This window comes from Stigmatopora argus, chromosome 3 (genome assembly GCF_051989625.1).
Source record: "Stigmatopora argus isolate UIUO_Sarg chromosome 3, RoL_Sarg_1.0, whole genome shotgun sequence".
Classification (NCBI taxonomy): domain Eukaryota; kingdom Metazoa; phylum Chordata; class Actinopteri; order Syngnathiformes; family Syngnathidae; genus Stigmatopora; species Stigmatopora argus.
The window spans coordinates 5,908,369-5,931,200 of NC_135389.1; the positions used below are offsets into that span (position 1 = coordinate 5,908,369).

General features: G+C 39.3%; 1 protein-coding gene across 1 annotated transcript in view; it reads left to right on the forward strand.

Annotated features, from left to right (window-relative positions):
- The window catches only part of LOC144071121 (transcriptional enhancer factor TEF-1-like), a 46,976-nt gene that overhangs the window by 18,895 nt on the left and 5,249 nt on the right, over positions 1 to 22,832 (forward strand). The window contains exons 2-10 of the mRNA XM_077595960.1: positions 3,877 to 4,238; positions 12,650 to 12,714; positions 14,206 to 14,268; positions 16,635 to 16,766; positions 16,947 to 16,996; positions 17,711 to 17,772; positions 18,899 to 19,023; positions 21,254 to 21,427; positions 22,620 to 22,760. Coding sequence (XP_077452086.1) covers positions 4,034 to 4,238; positions 12,650 to 12,714; positions 14,206 to 14,268; positions 16,635 to 16,766; positions 16,947 to 16,996; positions 17,711 to 17,772; positions 18,899 to 19,023; positions 21,254 to 21,427; positions 22,620 to 22,760 — 1,017 coding nt within the window. The 5' untranslated portion in view covers positions 3,877 to 4,033. The remainder of the gene's footprint in view (positions 1 to 3,876; positions 4,239 to 12,649; positions 12,715 to 14,205; positions 14,269 to 16,634; positions 16,767 to 16,946; positions 16,997 to 17,710; positions 17,773 to 18,898; positions 19,024 to 21,253; positions 21,428 to 22,619; positions 22,761 to 22,832) is intronic.

The window sequence follows — 22,832 nt, forward strand, 5'->3', positions numbered from 1 at the left end:
GAAGAAATGGTTGCCATTTAAATTAATTCAGTTATATTCTGATTCCTGTATCAGTGTTAGCAGGCTACAGACAAGGCAAACTATAATGATGAGAATTTTATTTGCACAGTCGTGTGTAACGTGGTATGCGGTAAGTTCTGAATAGAGGCCAAAGCGAAGGTACCAGAGTGAATGTTGGTGGGGGGCAAGAGCCATTCGATCCATAGCAGAAGCTGAGGCAAAGGTACAAGACGGGTCAGGCGTAGGCGAGGTTCTGGGAAGAGCAAGAGGCCAATGGTTATTAGCAATCACAAGAATATAATGTGAGAAGAAAATAACAGGTAAACTGTCCAGCGATGTGATTGTGCTGTGGCTGGCTTAAGTAGATCAGTGATAATGATTGGTGGCACCTGTCGCTGCTCCGCCCATTTGATGCTGGACTTGTGATTAGATGGGCTACACATTCACCAACACGCCTAGCCCTGCGCCTGAGAATCGGATTGGAAGTAAAACCGTGTAAATCTATGCATCCGTAGTTGCAGCTTAAATGTTTGATATTCGATCTAGATTTACAAACACATTTCAGTTTATGCAGACTAAAGTCTGTAGTTCTCACATAGAGGTAGGTGAATGATGCTCATACTAGCTGTATTAGGACATTGTCATAGACACAATCAACACTAGTGGAAACGACATGCAGCTTTCTGAATGAATGGATTGTTGTTTGAATGGAAAACAAGGGGGTGTTAGGACAGGAGAGGAGGGGGGATGGAAATAAAGGGCAGGAATTTGGAGAGGAAACATAAATGGAAGTGAAGAGAATGAACATGGAAGGGCCACCAGAGGACAAATACTTGCAAAAATAAATTTAAAAAAAACCACACACTGCATGTTCTGTCTGATTTCTCCTGACAGCTTTGTTTACTCTTATCGAGTTATCATACAGTGCAAAAAAGTGTATGGTCAATGTTAAGTGCAGCCAAATGTAACATGCTCCCATTGTAGTTACACATATGTGAATGCGCTCTGTTATTCTCCAGCCAACCCACACAAATACATACAAATCAATCTGTTTGTTCATGCTGTGGCAAGGGAGAGAGCATGACAAGTGTGAACAGTTGAGCCCTGACAAAATGACGTTTGCCCAAGGAGCTGGCAATGCTAGCGTGTGTGAGTGTGAGTATTATATATGCCAACCCTGCTGTTTCCCGTCTGGGATTTTAGGCGAATTGTAAACAGCTGGGAACAAGCGACTTATATTCTCTTTATGTGCTAGTTGTGGTAGGTAATATTTGTTGCTCTACTTAATAAATTGGCAATCGTGCATACTGTCATCCTTCAAAATTCACGTGTTAAAGTATCCAAATCAAAAATGTTCATAAAAATGCCAAAATTCTCACAAGTGGAAGACAGGATTTGAATATGATATACTGTTGGTTCAGAGTTACCCGATTTCTACTTTAATTTCACTATTTGTATTATATTTTGCGGTTCTGTTCATTTGCCATTCCAAATGGGAATTGAAAGAATCATTTTAAATATCTTTTCTCGGGGTGACAGTTGAATGTACCATTTAGTTGTACTTGCTTGCAGTTGAGTCACCGTGAAAAATGAGCTTTGTGTCCACGCAGAAACGAGATTAAAATAAAAGTTTCCAAAGCTGGATAAAACAACCTTATAACCCAGGGGTAGGGAACCTATGGCTCGGGGCCATATGTGGCTCTTTCCATGGGTGCATATGGCTCTCCATTAACCTGCGAGGTAAAATATGGAAATCACTGGTGAGAGAGCTGAGTTCTGAACGCACTAATAGGAGCATCACTGTGGCGTTGACACTACCTCTACCACCACTTTAATCATAATTTTGTGTGTTATAACTCTTCTGCATGCATGATATCATTCATACAGATTTATTAGCAACAACATAACAATGTTGTCAAAATAATTCAGAGACTTGTACTTTAAAAGTGGTGAAATGACAAAAACAATCACACATTTTCATGTATTTTTACTTTTCAATTCTGAGATTGGCTCCCAAAAAATAAAATTAGAAAATATGATTTTTTATAGCTGCTCAAAGGCAGCAAGAAGAGAACAGATCTAAAGGTGGGAAGTGAATGTCGTAGGTGCTCTCCCACCATAAGTGCTAATATCTGCACTGAGCCACACGTCCTTATCCACTGTCTGCTTGAGTGCACTCAAGAAGTGCACGCTGCCGAGCTTTTTACTTGTGCCAAAGCAGTCTTGGGTTTTGGTACTATAATTTCCGACCGAAACCAACACCACATTTTCAGTCACAAATCTTCTATATATTTTGTAGGTGTTTATAAAAGAAAACAATAATAGGTCTGGAGAAGTTGTAAGGTCTACTCCGTGCAAGAAAATTGTTATTTTTAATCAATGCATGTAAATCGCGACCGGACGTTTGGTAGAACGGACGTTTGGGAGAACGGACGTTTGGTAGAACAGACGTTTGGTCGCCGGGTTCGCTCGCTGTCAAATTATGACAGAGAGTTTACTGTTGATATTTTGATATTAGATATTTAGATATTAAACTCATTCTCTCTCATGATTATAATTTTGAGAGCTGGTTTCAACAGTAACAACCCGGCGACCAAGCGTCCGTTCTACCAAACGTCCGTTCTACCAAACGTCCGTTCTACCAAACGTCCGTTCTACCAAACCTCCGTTCCACCAAACGTCCGTTCCACCAAACGTCCGTTCCACCAAACGTCCGTTCCACCAAACGTCCGTTCCACCAAACGTCCGTTCCACCAAACGTCCGGTCGACCAAACGTCCGGTCGACCAAACGTCCGGGGACCAAACGTCCGGGGACCAAACGTCCGGGGACCAAACGTCTTTCGACGAAACGTCCGAGTACCCATGTAAATCATACATTATGAATTCACATGTCTAAAAAACACTGGACCTTGACCATGGATCAAAATACATGGTTTACCTCTACAAAGCATCTAGACCCCTTAGCTCAGGGTGCTCATTACGTCAATCGCGATCGACCTGTTGATCGTCAAGATACGATTGCTAGATCGCCTGAGAGTAAGATTTAGTCTTGTAGTAGTTTTTTTCGGGCCTGAACAATGTCTCGTTTGTACAGTGACATCGCAATGTACCCACTACAATACTCGTACTTTGTTTGAAGATGCATTTCTGACTCAATTAGGTTAAGGTCTCATCAGGATCTAACTGTAGTCCTGCCAGCCTCAGCTATTATGTACGTCCTGACACAGCTGCTTGTAAGGCTTCCCTTTGATCTTGATGTTCTTCATTTTGGCACACTTTGTTGTTAATCACATGTCTGAGTTGGCCTTCCAGCAACCTCTGTTTAGATTAAAAAAAAACGCTATTGTTTACTTCAGCGTATTCATAAATGCCCTTATCATCCAGGTTCTAGATCGTATGGCTTTTGCTTTGACCCATGTATTTGTTTTATTTCTCTTTCCTGTTGTAATTGTTTTTTTATTTTTGTTTTAACTGTCTTCATAAGTTGATGTGACTCTTATTTCAATTTCTCCGTTGTTTTTTCTTGCTGATTTTCATGTGATATAAGTCACTTTGAATTATCAAATGTTAAATTGTGCAATACAATTAAATTAGCCTTGCTTGTCCTTCAGTTAGAAGAAATTCACATATTTAAGCTTGGAAGTTTTATATTTTTTAAGTGAAGGGAGGATAGGAAGATAGTAGATGTACTGATATATTGTTAAAGTGATATCAGGCTATTAAGCAATGAGGACTGATCATTTTGAGTTATTTGAGATGTACTGATATATTGTTAAAGTGATATCAGGCTATTAAGCAATGAGGACTGATCATTTTGAGTTATTTGAGATGTCAATTTAACCTTAACATTTCTTTCCCTTGTCTTATTTACATAGGCTTCCTGGCACCTTCCCTGGGATTTTGACCAACCTTTTTCTTTTCTATGGTTTGGCCCAAAGATTTGAGGGAACATTTTGGATCGTAACCATTTTGCGGCTACCCATTCAAAACTAGTCTGCTCCCTGGTGCACTAGTTAACTTCAGCTGCCCGAAATGGAACGTAGCAGTTGGAGTGGCAGTGAGAGTCCTGGGGACGACATGGATAGACTTAGTGACTCCGGAGGGGACAAGACAATGGACGGGGATCCTGAGGGCGTGTGGAGTCCTGACATTGAGCAAAGCTTCCAAGAAGCCCTTGCTATTTATCCACCATGCGGAAGAAGGAAGATTATACTGTCTGATGAAGGAAAGATGTATGGTGAGTTCACATAAACACTGGAATGTCAAATTTCTTCAGGCGTAATGTTCACTTATTATTTGATCCCCCATCAAATGTAATTTGTGTGTTTGCAAAATATTTGCGTGTGTGAAACATTTTTTTGCACTGGCACTGGTGTGTCAAAATATTTTTTTGCTCGTGTGTGATGGATAAAAAGGCTTTTGTTCTCGTTGAAGTACAAGTGTGACCCTCTTTTACGTGTGTATGAATCAAACACAGACTAACACAAAATGCTCTTACGACTACAATTTTTTTTTTAGATAATGAGAATCTTTCCAAGGCTGAACATTGCCATTTACAGCCAATAAGACCATTAATTATCGGCTAACCTGCAATTGACAAGCGATCTGTCCATGTTGTACCCTGCTTCATTGAGGTCCAAAGTCAGCCAGGAAAGTCAACACTCACCCGTCCGTCCAATGGACAAGCGTTATAGAAGATTGATGAACAGATCATCTGAACAATAGGTCCAGAGTTGTTGTATTAGAAAAAAAGCAGTGGCTATTTGTCATATTTTCTCAGATTATTTTAGGCACTGGGTTTGATGGATTGATTTAATTTGACAAGGGACAACAGATATTAATGAACATATTCATATTTATAATGATGAATGGTGAAAGGAACTAGTAGAATAAAAGGTTAAATAGGTTAAGTACGCAAACTTAGGTCGGAGAGCAGCTGAAGAAAAACAAACATCTTGATCACATGATCACTCCAATTCCTATCCACTCAAGACTGGATTTATCAGGTAAACTTCAACCAACACTATGAGGGAGAAGTTGCACCTAACATTTTTCATAGGGACTCCGCCAATGGTAGTATGTCTATGGGAATTAGAACTGTATTGACTAATCGACATCATCAAGCACAAAAATGCATTGATTAGTACAGTTTATAAGAATGTTGGCGATGTAAATAAATCGACACATGAATGCAGTCTGTTGAATACACATATGCACACTTGAAATGGTGGAAGCATTTCTTGCTGGGAATATAACAGTGCCAAAATGAAACAGACAAAAAAGCAGACAAGAAAATCCAAAGCGTGGGTTGATTTTAGAGAAAGAATACGGATGTCGCCTGCCGACTTCGTAAAGCCGAATTAGCGTACCACAACAGCACATTGGTCATGAACAAGCACCTTAAGAATTGTCATTTATGTGTACTGCTGCATGGTGACACAAAACAAATGGATTGAGGATTATGTGTACATATAATTAAGTAACTAATGAGATGATTTTACTGAAGTGGCCGTTACATGCAAGATGCTAACGTGCATCATTCAGTTTTATTTCTCGACGTAGCTGGTTTTAGTAATTTACACAACGTTGAGTTTTAACCGTGTGCATTATGTAGCTAATATTAAGTTAGCTATGTAGCTACAGTTAAATTGTGTTAGGGGCTTGTGGGTAACATTACTAATCCTGCTGCTTTATGTACCTATGAACATTAAGTAACATGTGACATCTTAATATGTAATTTGAGGGTGCCGGAGTAAATTCTACTTGTGTTAGTGTCGTCCAGATTTGATTTCAGTAGACTTCTCGTTTATTTAAGACTTAATTATTGTTTTGTTATTTTTTCTTGTTAATTACTTTACTCTAGCTGTGCTGACACTTTGCTTTACTTAAATGCATGGGCAGAGAAATACCTCAATAAAGTTCAGACATCCTAAAGCTTGTCTAAAAGAGATGTGACGAGTGTTCATTCATTCATTTTCTGAACCGCTTTATCCTCATTATAATCGCGGGGGGTGCTGGAACCTATCCCAGCTGACTTCGGGCCAAAGGCGGGGGACACCCTGAATCGATGGCCAGCCAATCGCAGGGCATGAGGAGACAGACAACTATTCACGCTCACAGTCATACCTAGGGGCAACTTAGAGTGTCCAGCCAACTTACCACGCATGTCTTTGGAATGTGGGAGGAAACCGGAGTACCTGGAGGAAACCCACGCAGGACCGCGGAGAACATGCAAACGCCCCACAGGTGGATCGATCTGGATTCGAACCAAGGACCCCAGAACAGTGAGGCCGATGGGCTAACAGGCCACCACTTGAGCTGCTGGGCCGCAACTAGTATTCAATTTTGTAATTAAAAAAAAAAAAATTGGTCTTCAGAAATGTGAAGCTTAAAAAAATATCACTAAATTAGTAAAACATTTCTCCATTGTGCCAATTGACTAATCGCAAAGATAATTGATAGATTAGTCTGGAGGAAAATAATCGTTTTGGACAGCCCTCATGGGAACTGTAGGCAGAGAACTTCTGGTCGACCTTGTTAAACATGACGGCCACTGAGATTGTCAAGATAAGTAGCAGCGGTGAACAACGTTCCCATCGTGCATTATTACAGCTGTGGTCCACAAGGGAGTGCTAAAGAATCCCCATGACAGACAAATACCGCAATGTTTCTGTGCGAGGATGTATGTGGGGTGAGGGTGTGTGTGTGTGTGTGTGTGTGTGTGTGTGTGTGTGTGTAGTTGTAGTTAAATTCATATAATAATGAGCAGATGGTCCTCTGGCTGACACCAGCTGTGCCTCCGTCTCACCCCACTTTGTGCATATAGAGTGTTCTCTATTGAATTCTTTATGACACAGCTTCAAACTATGGCTTCTATAAGTAATAAATTAGGATATTCTAACAATTAGTATCTTAGTCTTCAGTATCAAGTTTTTATTTTTCCCTGAATTAATTGATGGAGTCTTGCATGGTAGGCAAATCTCCTTGGCTAAAATCAATTAGTCATCTATCTATGTTCTTTTCAACAGTATCTTGTGTGTCTTTTTTGACGCTTTTATCTTCTTCTTTTGCCTTTTGGACCCCATTGTCTTCTCTTGGTCTTTTCCCAATTCTTCTTCATTTGTGTTCTAAGCAGCAAGGGTCAGCTGCTTTAGTGAAATGCTGTGATAACGCCACTGCACACCACCTGCTCAGCAACAGGCAGTTAGTGAACAGCTGGTGTGCGTTGTGAATAGATATCTTGCTCACATTTATTAGGGAAATCCAAATAAATGTTGCTGTGTTGTTTCAAATGAATGTGTCAATGTTTGCTTGCTCATTTCACAGTTCTTGCAAGATTAGTTGTTATGTAAATGTTTTGTCTGCAACAAGCAGCCTCAACAATGGCCACGTCAATAGGACAGAAAGGCAAAAACACTGATAGCAAGACCCCTTTCACAACTGTTATGTTTGATTACCTAATGGAATTTGACATATTCTTTATTCCATTGCATAGCATAGTACAGTGTATGAAATCAATAGAAGTAACAAGCAACATTTGGTCCAAAGGTAAGACTAATAGGATGTTAAAACTACAACTGAATTGATCACTGTTTACAACCTGCAAAATTTGGATGTCAATACATAATAGGGATTTTTTTTCAGCATTTACACTCTGATTCTTTCAATCTTAAAAAGCTTATTTATTGTGCATTTGAAGCTAAAAAAAATCAAATCCAAGAAAATTGACCTTTTGCCATTTATGGGCTAACAGTAATATATTATTAATACTTGCTTTTGATTAAAATGCCCCATCTTGCATCTACCTGTTTTCAAACGTCAGTTAATTTAGTAGTAAGTTAATGCTATTAATCCTTTTTCTATGCATGCAGGAAGACTACTTGGACTTAGCCAGTCACCTCTTTTGAGCGCTAAAATTTATGTGTGACCTGGTTGGTTACAGACTTCATAAATAATTCAACCATAATCACGTAACAGCCTAGGACAATCCACTTGTATTCTGTGAAATGTACACTTTAAAGAAAGGCATGGCTTTGCCCATAGTCGAGTGACATTCTTTAAAATCTTCCTAGTAGCTTGGAAAAAATTTACAAATTTCAGCTTTAAACAACCAAATAAATGTTATCTGCTTATTTTGCTGTGCAAGTATCTGCACTCTTCTTACATAAAAAACATTTAACAGTAGAAACAAATATTTTGGTTAAAAATTAAAAAAACCTTAATGGAGGAAATGGTACTGCAATAGGCTTCAATGTCTGTTTATTACTTGACAATGATAAAAGTAATAGATGATACCAGGTTTCATATCCCACAGGGGTTAGATCGGTGCACAAATAAATATGTCAATAATTTTTAAGTAGATAGGTTAAAAGTGCTGATTTATGGTGTCCGGGTTAGTTTCTAATGCAGTGACTCTCAAAGAAATCTCCCTTTTGGTAATGCATTGGCAGCATTTCCAAAGACTATTTTATTCATCATGCATTTTAATACCAATGACCTACAAAAATACACACCCAGGTAAAAATGCTATCTTTGCCCAAGTCAATTGACCCGTATGCTAAGATACGTGCCATGCCAAGGGTTTACCATACATTAAATATAAGACAACTCTACATTACATCACTTGTCAAGGAGAAGGCCTGCAACTTTTGCATTTGTTGTAATTTTTTTCCTTCCTATTCAGTTATCTCTATTGAGTGAAGGCAACTTCAGTGTACGTATACTCTTAATTTATTTCTGAGATTGTCACAAAAATTCAAAGCAAGGTTTGTTTCTGTCAAGCTTACCAAGCGTAAGCTTTATCTGACTGCAAACTGCCGTACAACTTTACGGGAGTCTCCAAAAAACTCAATCAGCAGCGGGCATCCAAAATGGTGAAGTAGGTAAATTTACCAAATTAGTTTATCTGGTGGAGTGCTATTCGTTTACTTTTTAAAAGACGAGCTGTCTTGCCTAACTTGCACGTAGAAGCAGGAATATTCATAAAACTGGATAATGTTGAAGTTACTGTCATCACATATCATATCTTTCTAGGATAACATCGCTATATCATCCAATTATTTCATTGTGTTTCATTCGCAGCCCTTTCTATGAGTGTGCTAACATTAAAATGATTAGATTTAACTAGCAACCTGCACACTTTCCTGTGGTTGTTGTAGTTTTTCTTTGCTACAAATGTTTATTGTGAATGTAACCCTCCACTGCCTCCTGCAAACCCTTCTACCTTGATCTGGACGACATTGCCTTGGTATTGCTCCAAAACAAAAGACTAATATACACTGGTACATATTACACTGCCATATATTTTACTGTCGAAGTTACAAAGCTTCACAGCGTAGCAATAGTATCAAAGTCGGGTGGAGCTTTTGCGAAAGGTCAATTGGCTGATTGTTGCAGGGATGGACATCCGTTGTTAAGACAGAATCAAAACAATAAAAACAAAAATCGGCAGAGTATTGACTTTTAAAATTGAAAACTCTCATCTTAACCATTGAGGCCTGTATTAGAATGTTTTTTATGTTTATTTAATGTCTATTACAATATTAGGGCCTATATGAAGTGGCTCCTATAACCCTTTCAGTGTTTTGATGAAAGTATTGTGGAAAAAAAGACCATTCTGTCTTCTGTAATCTTTCCATAAACGTATACGGCCAGTTTGCAGACCAAGTGTTTGCCATATGGCCTTTAGAAAATAAAAACATTATGCAGACTACTGAAACCATTTCTCTTGACACATCATAGTCATTAATTATGGTTTTGTGGCACACACTGTTAGGCACTAAGAGTGAAGATAGTTTAAGCTGCAGGTGAGCAAAAAAAAAATCATCAGACTGTGATGGGTCTTTCTGTGGCTAAAGATACCCCCCACTGGTTGTAGGAAAATTGGCTGCAATAGAAAAGGAAATGTGCAAGGGTGCCATGATGTACTTGTTAAAGAAATGCGGCAAAATTCACAAATGAATGTGTGGCATGAGAATAACGGGTAATAATGGTAAAATCATACCTTTGTAGAAAAGTTCAGTGTATCTTAGGATCTACAGGTGAAGATGTTCGTGGTGTGCCCTACATAGGTACCATACTATATTCATTTGAGATGAATAGCATTTACTAAGATTGCACTGAAACTTATGGTTTTGTTGTTTTTGTTTTATTAGCAATATTTCTATTTTAGTGGATCATTTCAGGATACGTTAGTCACTGAATTATGTGAAATGTAACAGTTCAGTTGAAATTTAAAACTTTGTTTCATACTAAATGTGTGTGACCTATATGAAGTGTGTCATGTATGTGATTTGTGATTCAACTGAAATTGCTTTTATAAGGCTAACCTCTCTACAAAGAAGATTTGTCTCTCTTGTCCACTGCAGCTGACTGGAGACCAGTTTAGGGTGCAGTCTGTCTTTCGTCCGTAGCCTGCTGGCTTGGGCTCCAGCAACCTACGCAACACTTGCGAGATGTGCGGTACGGATGATGACTGACTTTAGTTGAAAATATATATTTTTTTCTGTGTTTAAACTTAAACTGGATGGAATAGAGAGAGTAGTTGACTGTCTTCATAGTTTTGAAGCTGAGGCTTCAAATCTCGTCCTATGTGGAATCCATACATGGAGCCAGATTTTTTACTCTTTGTATCAAAGCTGATTATTTAATTACATAATTATTTTCTGGGTTCTAAGTAGGCAGTCGAGGGTATGCAAGTGCAGCCTTCTGACTCTAAGTGTTAGCTTGTTTCATTTATCAATGTATTTAGTATTTGTTTTATTGTTTGATGAATATGTGTCTTGAACACTTTAACGGAGCAGTGTAATACAATTGTCCTCCAACAAATTAGGTTCGAGATCATTAAGCACAACCACAATTCATACAGAAAGTGCCCTGGATTATAATGTTTGCTGTAATTACTTGGGAAAAATCAATGATGCGTCTTTTCACCCCAAAATATGGTAGGTAAATGTACGAAAAGAAACAGATATAAAAAGTTTATCATAAAGTTAAATAAAACTGAACAGTACTTAACAAATGTAAAAAACTAAAATGTTTAGTTTGAAGTACTGTTGTCACAATACCAAAGTTGTGACTTCTGTACGGTACCTGCATTAAGTACATCATTACCTGTACCTGCATACTGTTTTCCTCAAAATGCATTCGACTTATTTACTTGTGCCTTTTTTAAAAACACATTCTTACTCATGTTGACATATAATGTGCAGTCCACTTGTCAAGATCATGTCAGAGCTACAGGTTTTAATATTGCCTATTACTTAGCAGCAACTACGTATATAGTGAGTACCCAATTATGATCCTTAAGGAAGTTAATAGGACATATTTTGTCAGACACAGTCATTCTGCAGTTTATTATGAGGTGTGCTGGCGTGTTCTGGGGTTTCTTTTGGTCACGGTTAATGACCATCTGACTTTGGCCTTGAAGTCTTTGACTAGGCCAATACAGCAGGAGGCAGAGACAGGAAGGGGGAGGGAGCAGAAGTCTATTCACTTGGAGTGGGACAGGGGAGGGGAAAAGGAACAACCAGAACAGAAGATGGCTCGACACAGGGAGGGTATGTGTGCGTGTGTTGGAGAGTTTTAAAAAGAGGGAGGGCTTATAGAGAGAGATGTGTGCCGCAGGGTTAGTGAAGGATGATAATTCACCGTTAAGCCTCCTAGAAAGACCAGCTGGCCCCTCTGGAGTCAGATGTCAGCAGCCAGGACTTGTTCTCTGTGTCTGTGTGTGTTGCCAGTCGTGCATGTGCGTACATGTGCATAGTATGTCTGTGCATTCTGTTGTGAGAGCCAGCATTTGACTGCTGGAAGGAAAGCACCTGCATGGAAGCTATAGATTTTATCAGGCTAAGCTGTCTGCTGCCCATCTCAGTGAGAGTGCGATTGGTCAAAATACACAAATGCATACGTGCACACATCTACACACACTTCCACCATCTGCTAGTTAGTTAAGGCTATTGTTGTGAGGCATTTGGTTTCTGTGTTGAGTTTTGGCTTTGTGCTGATCTTGACCATCATCAGTTAGCCAGCTGGCCTGATTTGGGTTTTTGATCTGAAAGTCTTGCAGGACAGCAAGCAAACAACACCCACATGCCCTAATATGCAAATAACTATCACATTACATAAGTTCTTAAAAAACATTGCACTTAATAAAACATGTTCCTTATGCGCTATGAACATTTAAGGCCCATGTGATTTGGTTTTGGGGCTGTACTAGTCTATGTTGGCCAGGCCATGCTCTGCTCCCTATTCAACAGATTGAATTATTTAGTATTGTCAAAGTGTATGTACGTGTGTGTGCGTGCGTGCGCACAAGCATGTGCACCCATGTAATCATGGTCACAACTGGTCTGGTGGTTATCAGGGGGTGGCCAGTCCGCATGAATGCTTGTATTGTTGGGTCATGTGTATTCAGGACCACAGCAAATGTTATTGTGGGGTCCTTGATTATATGCACATGAGTGTAGGTGTGTGTTTTTATGTCTGTGCTGCATTTGTAATAGTCTACAGAGGTTTAGCCAGAATTTAAGGCACTAGAACACAAGGTCATTGGGTCATTGGGACTAAATTGTACCTCTCAAAGTCAGCTGAATTTTGAGTGTTGGTAAAGAAAAGGTAAATAAATATTTTTTTATGCTTGCTTTCTAGGTCGAAATGAGCTAATAGCAAGATACATCAAGCTTCGCACTGGAAAAACGCGGACAAGGAAACAGGTATGAATAAAGGAGCTTATTTCAATTAAATCATGTTCCTTTCTTAAAAGATCAAATTACTACCATTTGTTTGATAGAATGTGGTTTTACTGTTCAAAATTAAGAAGTGATTGCTATTGTTCATTTTATATGGTGTAGACACTGTACAGTACTTAATATAAAAACATCTCCAACATTTTTTATGTTTTGTTCAGCTGCTTGGACATGGAGAATGGCAAATCTGAGTGTCTTTAAATGCTGAAACAATTTTAATGCCATACAAGGAAATTGAGTATACTTACATATACTTACACTTGCGAGCAGGCGCGGGCTCGATTTCCGCTGGTGGCGGTATGATTGTGTGTGCGGATGGTCGTTTGTCTCTCTCTCTCTGTGTCTTTCGCCCGAAGTCAGCTGGGTTAAGCTCCAGTAACCCTTTCGAGGATGCGAGGTAGGGAAGATGTGTGTATATATGTAGTCATACCTCTACTTACGAATGCCTCCAGGTACGAAATTTTCAGGTTACAAAACCTTTTGAGATGCAAATGAGTGCCTTAAGATACGAAAAAAGATCCAAGTTGCGAAAATGTCAACAGATTTCCTATATCCGTTATTTTATTTTGATTTTTTTTGCGGATGCACTGCTTCTTGCTTGGCAATTTTCCTACACTCTATTGGGCTCTCATTGGCTGTCTCAAAACAACCCTCCATGTTTCTTTGACCGCCGTTGTCTGCTTAAATTTATACTTGGAAGAAGCTGTGGCTGAGTGCCTTCGACAGACTCCCAGTCGACAACAACTCTTCATGTTTCAAGATTCTCTTATGGTTTTTTCTCCGTGGTTCGTTGTCTTGAAGTTTTTCTTGGAGGAAGCTGTGGCCGCCGAGTGCCTTCGACGAACTCACAGTCGAGCCTCAACCTGAACCGCAGCCTACGGTGGGCAAAATTGTGTCGTGGGGGCAGATGATGGGACTTGTGGTCAGTAAGGAGGACGTTGACGAGTTGGTTAGGGACACCAAAACAAACTCTCAACGGAGCAGGAGTTAATGCAACGCTCGGCAATACGAACGAATAGGAGCAGAAGAGGGAAGATTTGTCAGGTTAGGGCATGACAGGGCAGGATGAATCTGCAAGCAATGATAGTGAATATTAAGACCAATCACCTGTGAGCATGAGCGATTCCATGTCCTACTTTTTACTGTGTGATTGCCAATTCTGACACCAACAGCTATATACTATAATAGTATAGCACTACATATCAATACCTCAGGCTCAGCCCATTTTTATTAAATATTTTTGTTGAGCCCTCATTTGATGCACATAGATCAACCGTAGTTGTCAGAGGGATGAGTGTTTGTGTGTGCGTGACTGCATAGAAAGAGTCCTTTCATAGCCATGGTAACACACTGTTGGTTGTTTCCTCCTCGCTCTCTGTCACCCATTCTGATTCTCCTTAATTCTTTTGTACTTGTTTGCATTCTGATATACTCAATTGTCCTCTATACCACTTATAGGTTTCCAGTCATATACAAGTTTTAGCCAGAAGAAAATCAAGGGAGTTCCAGTCCAAGATAAAGGTAGGTCTCCCAAAAGCTATTTAAATGCAGTTTTATTTTATTTTTATTCATCATGTTTGGGAAACAACACAATTTCTGATTTATGGGGGTAGAGTAACTGCGCCACTTAAAGAATCAGAACATAGTAATAGGCACTGTTTGGTTAACATGCAGCAATACCTTGACATACGAGTGTCCCAACATACAAAAAAAATGAGATACGAGGAAAATTCCGAGCAAATTTTTGCCTTGAGATACGAGACATACCAGATGGTTCCCGGTGCGGCCGTCCGGGTGGGCAAGTATGCGAGAGGCTGCTTATGAGAACAGCATCGCTGTGTCTTTGTCGCCGCATCTCCCTCGCGTAAAGACATCTCCGACCACCATACAGCTTGCATTTTTTTTACCGAAGATAGCGTGACCGAGTCGATAATCTGCGAAAAAGCCAGTGGAATCTACATGGAATTGAAATCGAAGCAAGCATCTGAAAAAGACACCGGCAAAACCAATATTCGGTTCTGAGGCATGGAAAATCAGGAAGCTCCGCCTCTAAAGCCACGGTGGAATACATTAACAACATCTTTGCCTCAGTTATCGCACAAGAAGGTTTAAATTTTGTGTAACGTAAGATAAAAATTTATTTTTAAGTGTGTGTATAGTAATCTAAGTTAATTTCAGTTAAATTTAAAGTTTATGTTACGAGCACAGCGCCGTCAGGTCTCTCTCCTCTGCATTAAGACGCTACTGTCTGTACTGAATAATGTCACATTTTAGTATTGAAGATCATAATGTCTAGATAGGTATTTGTTACTTTGTGAGTTTGTAGTGAATTAGAAAAAATAAAAAGATGTTTCCTCATTCTGATATCCTGTTTTTGGTGTTTTTTCGGAGGGTGGGAATGGATTAATTTGTACAGTGGTACCTCGAGATACGAGCTTAATCCGTTCCGGAACTGAGCTCGTATGACGAGATTCTCGTAACTCGAGCGGACGTTTTCCATTGAAATGAATGGAAAACAAATTAATTCGTTCCAGCCCTCTGAAAAAACACCAAAAACAGTCGAACAAAACATTTCTTCTCATTCGCCAACCATTAACAAAGTAACACATAACTAGTGGTTTAATAGTAATAAAATGTGTTTAATCTAACTAAAATTGGGCAGATTTCGCCGACGGGAGACAGAGACGTTTGGGGGCGTGGGCGGGGGGGGGTTCCTTTTTTTTTCTCCACGACAACGCACTCGTAAACGGAACAAACAAATTTAAATTAACTTGGATTAATATATACAGACACTCAAACATACGTTTAATGTAACTTTACATAAACCGAATTCTAATTTTGTTGTAATCTTTTGTTACCTTCGTTTTTCGGGTTGGCGGTTTGCCACGCCTCACGTTCGCTATCGATGGACTGTTTGCTGTTGTATTGCCTTCAAAATATTCCCAAAATGATGCACACAAATGTCCTCACAATAGGATAACGCACGACCACTTGCCAACGAGAAATAGTCTTTAAAAAACGATCGCGGGAGCTTTCCTAAGAAAGAATAACAGGAATTGACATAGCTGAGCTTCCAAACGTAGTGATTGTGGGTAATGAAGTTTTATTCTGCGAAAGGTTGCCATTGCCTATGGTTTTGTGTGCAGGAGTATACTTCATTACCCAGAAATCCCTCTTTTTGCATGCGCGTTGTGCGTTTCCTGGTCGTATGAGAAACTCGTCTGAATTAATTAGTTCCGTGCTCGTAAATATTGTTATACACGAAAGATATGCAAAAAAGACCTGCTTGGTCGCATCACGAAATTTTGACCGCATAACGGGCGAATTATTCGATCGAAATTTCCCCCGTAAGACGAGCATTTTGTATGACGAGCGGTCGTATGACGAGGTACCACTGTATTTAGTTCATTCCTACTGGAAAAATTGATCTGAGATACGAGTAAATTGACATAGCTCGGTCCCGGAACGCATTAAGATGGTATCTCAAAGTATTACTGTACATCTTTTTCATTGTGCATTGTGAAAAAACTAGCCCTTCTTCACAACTTCTAACATGCAGAAATGCATGTATCAAGTTGTATTCTCAGAATAATGTAGCCTCAGACATGTATCCATTTATTGGTTCACAGTTGTAATCTTACCTCTTTCAATGCTAATAGTTGTATTATAGATTTAGTAATTTCGATTTTTTATAGTACTTTTTTAAATTAAAAAAATGCAGTGTTTAAAACACATTTAGGGATTCGTTGTATTGGGTTTTTAACTAGCATGCTTATAATGAATAACACACTTAATATACTATAATCTTCCTTTTAAATAGAAATATGTGTTGATTATTTTGTCTGCTGTTTTGTTATGTTTTCCTGTATGCCTTTTATGCATTGTAGGATCATAGTGCCAAGGAAAAAGCGCTACAAAGCATCTCGTCCATGTCCTCTTCTCAGATTGTCTCAGCCACTGCCATACACAGCAAGCTACTGCCTGGAATTGTGCGGGCCAATTTTGCGGGCAACACACAGGTGCTGTACGAACAAACATACTTTGCTCTTTATAATAACGCATCCGCAAGATCCACACTAAATTAATCAACATGAACAGCAGTATGCTTTTCCAAAACCTCTTTTTTAAATTGTGACACACGAGAATTTAGTGTATTCATGTACCCCATGTTAAGTGAATTAATGGTGCTTAATTTGCAGCTGTGGCAGGGGATGATCCCTGGAGGACAGTCAAGTTCCGCCTCAGAAGAGTAAGTCATGTTATGTACTGTCCTTTTTCAAGCTTTATCACTGTTGTTCATTGTGCATTATAAAATACTGTAGATGAACAACCTTTTATTGAATAGGGAAGTGTCGCCAATCTGTATTTTTGTAATATCAAGTCGACGTACTGTTAGATAACAGCTGTTTTTTTGTCGGGACTTGCTTCTAATGCAACACAGAGGATGGATGACACATATAATGTGTTTTAAAAGAAAGTTATGGCACGCTCCCATAAATTGTCACCATACAAGTCAGCATTGTCTTACAACATCTAAGATACTTAATTTCTCATTAAAATTCTTTCTACACATCACTGGACACCATAATCTTGTTATCAAGTGTTACTTTGCATCACTGCAATTGTTCCTCGCCTCCAGTCTGTGATGCCTCTGCTGCCGGTATGAATATGTGCATTTATAGCAAAAAGAATAACTATTTTACAATTTCATGTAGATATATTTGACCCTCTCTATGTTAAATCACATGACTCCATGAAAGTAATGAGGATCTGATTTTAGGTTAGGTTTTCATAGCTTTTACACCTTCTTGACCTCCTTGTGCCTGTGCAAGTGTTCCTCCTAGTCACAGAACACACTGTAATTCCTTTTAGTACAATGCGGATACAATGTGACTGGCCATGCTGTGTCTTATGTCCTTTCAGCCTTTTAATACTGCCCTTTCCCCCTGTCTTTTTCTGTCAGCATCAAGCCGTTTTCACAGCAAGCCTACTCAGTGCAGACAGCAGGGACCACCACAATCACAGGTGAGGGGGGCCGCACCACAATTATCTCCTTTCTTTGAAACGAGCAGGCGGTCCTCCTTCTTGGTTGCATGGGGAGTATTTTTTATTGTTCCGGGTCACCAGGAGGCTTGCCTTGTTGGAAGTCCCTGAGTACAACGTAATGGGTCAATCTACCTCCTTAGATCATTTATTGTGATTAATTTAGCCTCGTAAAATGTACATGCAGTCAGCAAGTTTGATGTTAATGCAATACCACCATCATTAGTCACTATTGTTATCATTAGAACCGTGACCGGACGTTTTGACGAAAGACGTTTGGTCCCTGGACGTTTGGTCCCCGGACTTTTGGTCCATCGGACGTTTGGTCGACCGGGCGTTTGGTAGAACGGACGTTTGGTAGAACAGACGTTTGGTAGAACGGATGTTTGGTCGCCGGGTTCGCTCGCTGTCAAATTATGACAGTTTACTGTTGATATTTTGATATGAGATATTTAGATATTAAACTCTCTCACTCTCTCTTTCTCATGATTATAATTTTGAGAGCTAGTTTCAACAGTAACAACCCGGCCCAAACGTCCGTTCTACCAAACGTCCGTTCTACCAAACGTCCCTTCTACCAAACGTCCGTTCTACCAAAGTCCGGTCGACCAAACGTCCGGTCGACCAAACGTCCGGTCGACCAAACGTCCGGTCGACCAAACGTCCGGTCGACCAAACGTCCGGTCGACCAAACGTCCGGTCGACCAAACGTCCGGGGACCAAACGTCCGGAGAACAAACGTCTTTTGACGAAACGTCCGAGTACCCATTAGAACTGTGGCACTTCCAGCTAGTGAACATTTACTTTACATAGCTGAATAAGATGGAAAACACAGGTTTCACGGTCTGTGTATTTTATTTTTATTTGCTCCCATGTTATATTTTGGTTTGGTTTCACTCTGTGAGTTATTTCAGTAAACTAGGCAAAATACATGCAAGTGAAATGCGAAGACAAAGCTTGACTTAGCTTGATCGGTACTTTCCTGGATGAATTGGTTGCATGTGTGCCGAGCTAGGTTGAAGAGATCTGGTTCAAGTAAAACATGATTGGATGTTTGGAAGAAGTGCAAGTTTTAACTCAGGAGGAATCCGTTTTTTGTGTTGTTCAGGTTATGAGCGCCCAGCAGCAGAGTCTCACAGAGAACCAGCGTGGCAAGGTCGCTCTATTGGTACAACTAAACTAAGATTGGTGGAGTTCTCGTCGTTTTTGGAAACCCAACGAGACCAAGAATCAGTCAGTATTACAACAAGACAATCACAATCCCCTCCCGCATACACGCATACACATACATAGTAGATGACAAATAGCCAATGTTTTTTATGTCCACATATAAGCAACCGTGTTGAACAGTTTCTATTCAGTCTATCTGTCATGCTGCCACACTGTGGACTCAGGGCCATTTTTCTGCCTTGCACTCACAGACAGACAGCATTCATCTTGTCGATTTTGTTTGGTTTACTTCTTTACTGCACAAAACAATTTAGCAGGATACATGTAGACGCTTTGTCGGATATTCAGGAAGGACTCACGTAAACACACACAGTAGGGATAGAAGGTCTCAGATTTGTCGTGACGTTAAACTTAACATTAGCTAATCATCATGGCTTTTAACTTGTTTCTCTTTTTCCGCCATCCACGTGCTGTCTAAAAGCCTCACAACGTCAATGTTCCTTCCATGTACCTGCCCCTCAATTGCTTCTGCAATTAGATTCACATTCAGAGGCTTAAATACGGAAATTAATTTATCACAAATTCTGTTTTATTCTTTTCTTCAGTTACTTACGATAATAGTCCAAGCATGGATTAAAAAGAGTCTATGAAGCGCATGGTTGTCAAACATTTTCTTTGGAAGAAAAGAACAGGCTTATATTTATCAAGAAATTTGTGAAGATGGCCTCCAAATCTGTAAAATATTAAACGGACACAACTTAAATGTTTCCGTCATAATCGATAGGTGTTGCCATCGTATAAGGAACCAACACAACCCCATTGATTGAAAGAACTGAATCTTTTGGATAAACTATTGCTACAAAAAGAAATGCACTCTGTTTTTATTCTGTGGGCTTTAATAACAAACAACTTATTGTAGGATTTTTATTGTCAAACCAATATCATTTTTTCCTGACAAATTCTAAGCAGCGCCAAAAAGTCTAGTCAGAAGCTTCGTTACCAGTTTTCTACCAGCACTAGCTAGACGTTTATGCCCAGGAATGCTCTGTTTAATGCTTTTTTGCATTACAAAAGAAACGTTTAAGGCTGTTTTAACTTTGTATTGATTTAAACAGGACTGGCTGGACTACTTAACTAACTAACTTACTTAATAAATGAACACATTTTAAAACGTAATCTCTTTTTTTGCCCATTCTGATCCTCCGATGAAAATGACGTGATCAGGCCTGGGTTCTGATCACATGATCAGATATAGAACGTCTGTAATTGAAACAATAGGTGACCAGGAATAACGAGAAATGGCAAGTGCTCTGAAGTGAGGAAGGTAATATTTTCAAAATAAAACAGAAATGTAAGCCATGACAACTTCACCATGGTGTGACAAAAACAGATTGCCGTAGTATTCTATATAAGGGCCACTGTCGTTAATAGCCGGTAGCCTTGAGAACATTAGATAAGATAGGACATTTAGGTCGTTGCAAGTTTAAAAGGCAGGGTAAGTTGCATTTTATATTTGTAAATGTAGTAACCTGTATTTAAAGTTAGGTGTTTTTTTCCGAATGGTTTCAGAAAGAACAAACCTGACAATTATGGTGTCTCGGACCTTTGAGTGACAAGCCACACCATTTGTATCAGGACAGCTTAACTTGGCGTGTTGATTCGTCTTTATTCGGTTAATAAAGATATTTTGATCAACTATATCTGTGTAACATCTCTGTAAATATCCTGCAATAAGACTTTGACACGTGCCAGTTATAGTCAGGTGCAGTGTTTAAATTTTTTAGAAGGAACCAATAGATATTTCAGAATTCACAGGCACCTGGGCAGTGAAGATATTTCGTTTGTGGCAAGTATGCTTCTGGCCACGGGGGTCAGACTGAGTGCACAGGTGTGCTAGGCAATATAAAACATATCTTTATTTAGTCAACATGTGTTGAGGTTAGCCAACACATCTATCAGGAAAAACAGTGCTGTCTTGATGAGTCTTTAGACAGCCTGTCTATTCCAATAGATTTACATATCTATTCAATCGCAGAAAGAAAAATACATTTTGATATATATATATTTTTTTCAACAGGAATCGGTACAATAATATTTGATTCTTTCATTTACTGGAAGCATTTAAATCTAAATGAATTTCTATGTGTTTTTGTCCGCCACTTTAGAAGACAGATAAAACAAAGGAAGAACATTGTTGAATTCTAGGCTTGATGGCAATAATTAACAAACTGAGTTTGGACTTTTCTGTTCTGTTTCTTTTTTTATGTTTTAATATTTCTTCTCTATTTCACAGTACAACAAACACCTATTTGTGCACATCAATCAAAGCAATCCAACCTACAGTGACCCTCTGTTGGAGTGTGTAGACATCAGGCAGATCTATGACAAGTTCCCAGAGAAGAAGGGTGGCCTTAAAGAGTTGTTTACCAAGGGTCCTCAAAATGCTTTCTATCTAATCAAGTTTTGGGTGAGCACATAATTGAACTCACCTTCTTGCATGAACACATTTGTGGTTATTTCTTTCTACATTCCCAACTCAATTTATTTTTCATTCTTCAGATATACTCAAAATATGTTCACAATTATGTAATTCTGTAAGAATAATGGCTGAGAGGGCAAACATTTTAGATCAATATTCTTTTTTGTGATTTAGTATGACTCCGAATTTATCAAAATAATTAATTGTTTAATTATTTTTCCAAGGCGCTTATCCTTACGAGGGTCGCTGGAGCCCATCCCAGTAAAACACCGGCAACAAGCAGATCACACCCTGGATTGGTCGCGAGCAAATCGCAGGGCATTTAGTAAATTAAGGTTGAGAAAGGTGTAAAACTAAATCAGACACTCTAAATTGCCCCTAGGTATGGGTGTGAATGTGCATGGTTGTCCGTCTCCTTGTGCCCTGTGATCGCCTGGCCACCGATTCAGGGTGTCCCCCGCCTCTGGCCTGTAGTCAGCTGAGATAGGCTCCAGCACCCCCCCAGACCCTAATGAGGATAAAGCGGTTAAGAAAATGATATATATATATATATATATATATATATATATATATATATATATATATATATATATATATATATATATATATATATATATATATATCTTATAAAAACTTGGTCATTCTTTTTTACTCGATTCGGATGAAGGATTGGGTGGTCTTGGACGTTTGGGAGCCATTTTTCGTGATGGCGTATAATTGTGAAATCCGAACAAAGAAAGCTGGAATTCACTCTCCGTACGTGATGCTAAACGCAGGGAACAGGATAGACCGCCCCGCGTGTCCGCAGCGCCATTAATACTTTGCTCTTCTTCTGTGGTATCGTTGGCACTTAGAACCAATCATTGCAGCGCAGAAGAGGAGGCAGTACCCTGACTTCTGCCATTTTCACTGCAATTTTCATCTGTCTTCCGGTTGCGGATTTATTTATTTTTTTAAAACAATTAATAGCAGAAAAAAATTGTGATGTAGTGAATTCGCAATAAGTAAAGTTGTCATAATCGAGGGATTACTGTATTCAGTCGTCTCGAACCTGGCTCTGTCCCTTTCACACACACACGCACATCAGCTTTTACTTCATGAAACCCTTTGGGCATCGGACGAAGACTCACTTTTTTGTGCATTTTCATGACATTCTTTCCTTTTGCTGTCATTATGGTAGGCTGACCTAAATTACAATGTACAAGATGACCCAGCGGCCTTCTACGGTGTCACTAGCCAGTATGAGAGCTCAGAAAACATGACGATCACGTGCTCCACCAAGGTCTGCTCTTTCGGAAAGCAGGTTGTAGAAAAGGTGGAGGTAAGAATGAATTTACTCAGCATTTTATTACACCACATTTAGGTGGATTAATTCAACAAAAAAGAAGTGTCC